The sequence below is a fragment of the Rhodamnia argentea genome, chromosome 3 (genome assembly GCF_020921035.1).
Source record: "Rhodamnia argentea isolate NSW1041297 chromosome 3, ASM2092103v1, whole genome shotgun sequence".
NCBI lineage: Eukaryota > Viridiplantae > Streptophyta > Magnoliopsida > Myrtales > Myrtaceae > Rhodamnia > Rhodamnia argentea.
In genome coordinates this window covers 33,402,037-33,405,315 of record NC_063152.1, presented here as the reverse complement: position 1 = coordinate 33,405,315, position 3,279 = coordinate 33,402,037, and the positions used below count along the sequence as shown (strand labels likewise).

At 44.2% G+C, this 3,279-nt stretch overlaps 1 protein-coding gene across 1 annotated transcript; it reads right to left on the bottom strand.

The window, feature by feature from the left end:
• Positions 1–1,452: 1,452 nt before the first annotated feature.
• Positions 1,453–2,989, bottom strand: LOC115747986 (transcription factor MYC2-like). Its single transcript, XM_048276802.1, has one exon. It carries the CDS (start codon positions 2,894–2,896, stop codon positions 1,478–1,480), a length of 1,419 nt encoding a protein of 472 aa, XP_048132759.1. The 5' UTR covers positions 2,897–2,989; the 3' UTR covers positions 1,453–1,477.
• Positions 2,990–3,279: the final 290 nt, after the last annotated feature.

Genomic DNA, 3,279 nt, shown 5'->3' with positions numbered 1-3,279 from the left:
AATAGTTTTCTCCCACTATTTTATTTATGTTTCTAATCAACTTATCCAAAATAATTAGTGGCAGCTCCAAAAAATTAAATATTTTTCCTAATGATCATTTGAATCATAAGTCACGATTTGATAGAACTTGAGAAAGTTCAAGCTAAGTTAATTAATCTAATTAATTAATTTAGCAATTCATTAATCTAAAATTAAAAATCCTATTTTCTAGTTCACGACAAGATTTTAATTTAATTTTTCAATGACACGTGGATATTTTTATATTTTATTTATATTTCAATTTTTTGTTTTCTTTTTCTTTTTTCTTGTTTTTGTTTTTCCTTGGCCGGCTAGGGTCCCCGGCAATGCTTGTCGTCCACAAAACCCTCGCCCAAGGGCATGGGCTGCGTCGGCCCCGAGCAACGCCGCCCTCATCCGGTTTTGGCAAGGGCCATCGCTCCCTCGCTCACGGTCGGAGCGAGGGTGCGATGGCCCTCACCAGTAAGGCTACGATGGCCCTTACCCAAGGTTGTCGCTGCCCCTCCAGCAACTAGCGAGGTGGCCAAGCGAGGGTTTCGTGGCCGACGAGGATTGCTGGTGACCCTCACCGAGCAGAGGTTTCATGGCCGACAAGGGGTTAGTGACACTCATCGGCCAAGCGGAAAAATTTACAAAGCAAAAGAAACATAAAAAATTCAATTCCAAAAAACATTAAAAAAAAATTCAAAAAAAATGTCCCAGCAATGGTATGTCGGATTTCCGACGAGGCAAATTGCCGATGGCAATCAAGTGATTGGTTTTTATAATTTATAGCACTTAAATGCTCCCTCCAATAAATTCAATTCCACCTCGTTGGTTGTTTTTGCAAATAATTGCTTATAAAAAAAAAACTCTATTTTTGCGGACGTTTCATGATTCACCCTCCATGTTTGAATGCAGGATCTGTTGAAACGTGTCCCATAACATAACTCACAAAATCTCTAATGGCTAACCAAATCAGAAACAAAACACAAAAAAAAAATGAAATAAGAAAGTTGATAAACTCCGTAACAAGGGATAAGGTGGAAGATCTTTCAAGAGTTATTGCACGGCATGCAAATATAGTCCAACATACTTGGAATCGAACAAAATCTTGTTTACTGACCAAAATTGATAGGGCAAAACTCCATTTTTCGCTTTTAGAAAGGAGATCCACATCCAAAGTATTGGCTTCTAAGATAATTATGTTTAATCACAAAATAGAAAAATCATTATCATGTTGAAGTGTCTTTAACATTTATGTTGGTACTAATTTGCAAAAGCAAATAACTAGATCAGACCGTCACTCGGATTCTGTCGCGGCAATGTGTATCATATGGCACTCAAACGGGGAACCATTACAAAAACAAACCGTCAGACGAACAACACGACAATTGAAGACTTAACAACAGAAGATCCATTAGAAAAAACAACAGCACAGCAAAACCCCAACCCCGACAACCAACACCTTAACCATGAGTCATACCTCGCACAATTTTGCAAGAATCGCATCTCTCAAGCTCTCTTCGTTCGCCTGCCCGTTCGGAGTCCGAACCACCACGTCCTGAAGCATCATGCCCTTCACGCTCGACACACTTGCGAGGTGGACTTCGAGCTCCAGCTCCTTGAGCGCGCCCATCAGCCTTGCAACCGGGTGGTCCATGTTCGGGCTCCACACCCGAACCACCGCTTCGCCGCCTACCACCTTCACCTCCGCCTCCATCTTGCTCAAACCCTTGACAACATTCAGCGACGTGCTTGATCTGATCTTGCTCGCGTGCATCGTAGTCTTGGTTTCATTGCCGAAAAGGCTGGCCACTTTATTCCGGCTGAGCTTTTGGGGCAGAAACTTGAGCTTGCCCTCAAGTTCATCGATCCTGGATCGCAGCTCCTTGATGTAACTCTCGGCGTCGGAGAGAAGAGAGGCTTTGTCCATTTTCGTGACTTTAGGGACGACAGATCTTAGGGCGTAGAATCTCTGCTTCAGATTCTCTCTTCTTTGCCTCTCGGCTTCCACATGGTTGGGCCGTGAAGGCAACGGCGGCCGAGCAGGTTCTTTAGCATCCCTCTTCGTCTTTGTAATCGCAGCCCTCTTGTTAGAGGAAGTGATATTATGCGACCCCCCCAATCTTTTCAGGTCACTCTTAGAACCCAAAAGCCCACACGTGTCTGAAGGACGAGTATCTGAGCGTGAAGCGCCAGTTCCGCCTAAGGCGTAACGTTCTTCCATCAGAACAACATTGGACTGAAGCTCTTCATGGACATGGGGAGTAATTCCTGTGCTCAAGAATTGAGAAGTGAAGAGGGATTTGGCTAAGTGGACTAGATTCCAATCTTCTTGGAGTATTTTGGTGGAGCCCAATTCAAGAACCCCGGTATCGTAAGGAGTCGATATACAAACCATACTCTTGATTCCAGTCATCCTTGCTTCTCTAACCCTCTCACAGTCGTAAATTCCGAGCTTGTCCTCACCGTTTAACCATATGTAAGTCCCAGAACATAATGCCTTCCCGAGGATGCTCTCCTCAGAGGAATATGACCTTGTGACCGAGGCAATGTAGTACCATTCGAGATCACAGACCGATTTTTGGACCAGCTCAGTGTCCATGTTCAAGGACGGGTTGAAACTGCTGCTGGCGAGTGTCCCGAGCTCTTTGAACACCCTTTGATCAGGGGAGTTATTGGGTGCGAGGTCTTTCATCCCTCGGAATTGGCCGTCACCCCAGGTTAGGACGAGACAGCCACAGTCGTCTCTTGAGGGCTGCCAGAAAATGGAGTAGACCCAATCATCAGGTCGACTCTGGAGTAAGAAGTAGAGATATTGCTGGAGATTGAGTGAGGTTGCTTTAGGAAGAGGGACTAGTAAAGAGGAAGAAGCAGAAGATGCCAGTTCTTCCATCGGGTCGGTGGTTCTGAGGTGGAGCTAGGGTTTCTTCTCTCCCCAACTCTCCTTATATAAAGTCTTAGGGTTTGATTTGATATGCTTGCCGCGGGGAAAGAGAGAGAGCATGTGATTTTGGCAAGGCTCATTATGAGAAAGCCAAAGTTGAAGTTAGATCAATAAGTTCTTTCACATTGAAAACTTTGCTTTACGTATACTCGTCATTTCTTATTAACGACAGACGATCTGTTTCAATAATTGATCACACAAGCCCACGTATGTTTACTCTCTATCGTAAGATTGGCCGATTTGGTATGCTTGTCAAAGAGAGAGAGAGAGAGAGAGAGAGAGAGAGAGAGAGAGAGAGTATGTGATTTGGGAGATAATCTACTTTTGAAACC

What these genes read in the sequence shown, in the direction of transcription:
- LOC115747986 (XM_048276802.1), bottom strand. Translation starts at nt 2,896, where the DNA reads ATGGAAGAACTGGCATCTTCTGCTTCTTCCTCTTTACTAGTCCCTCTT.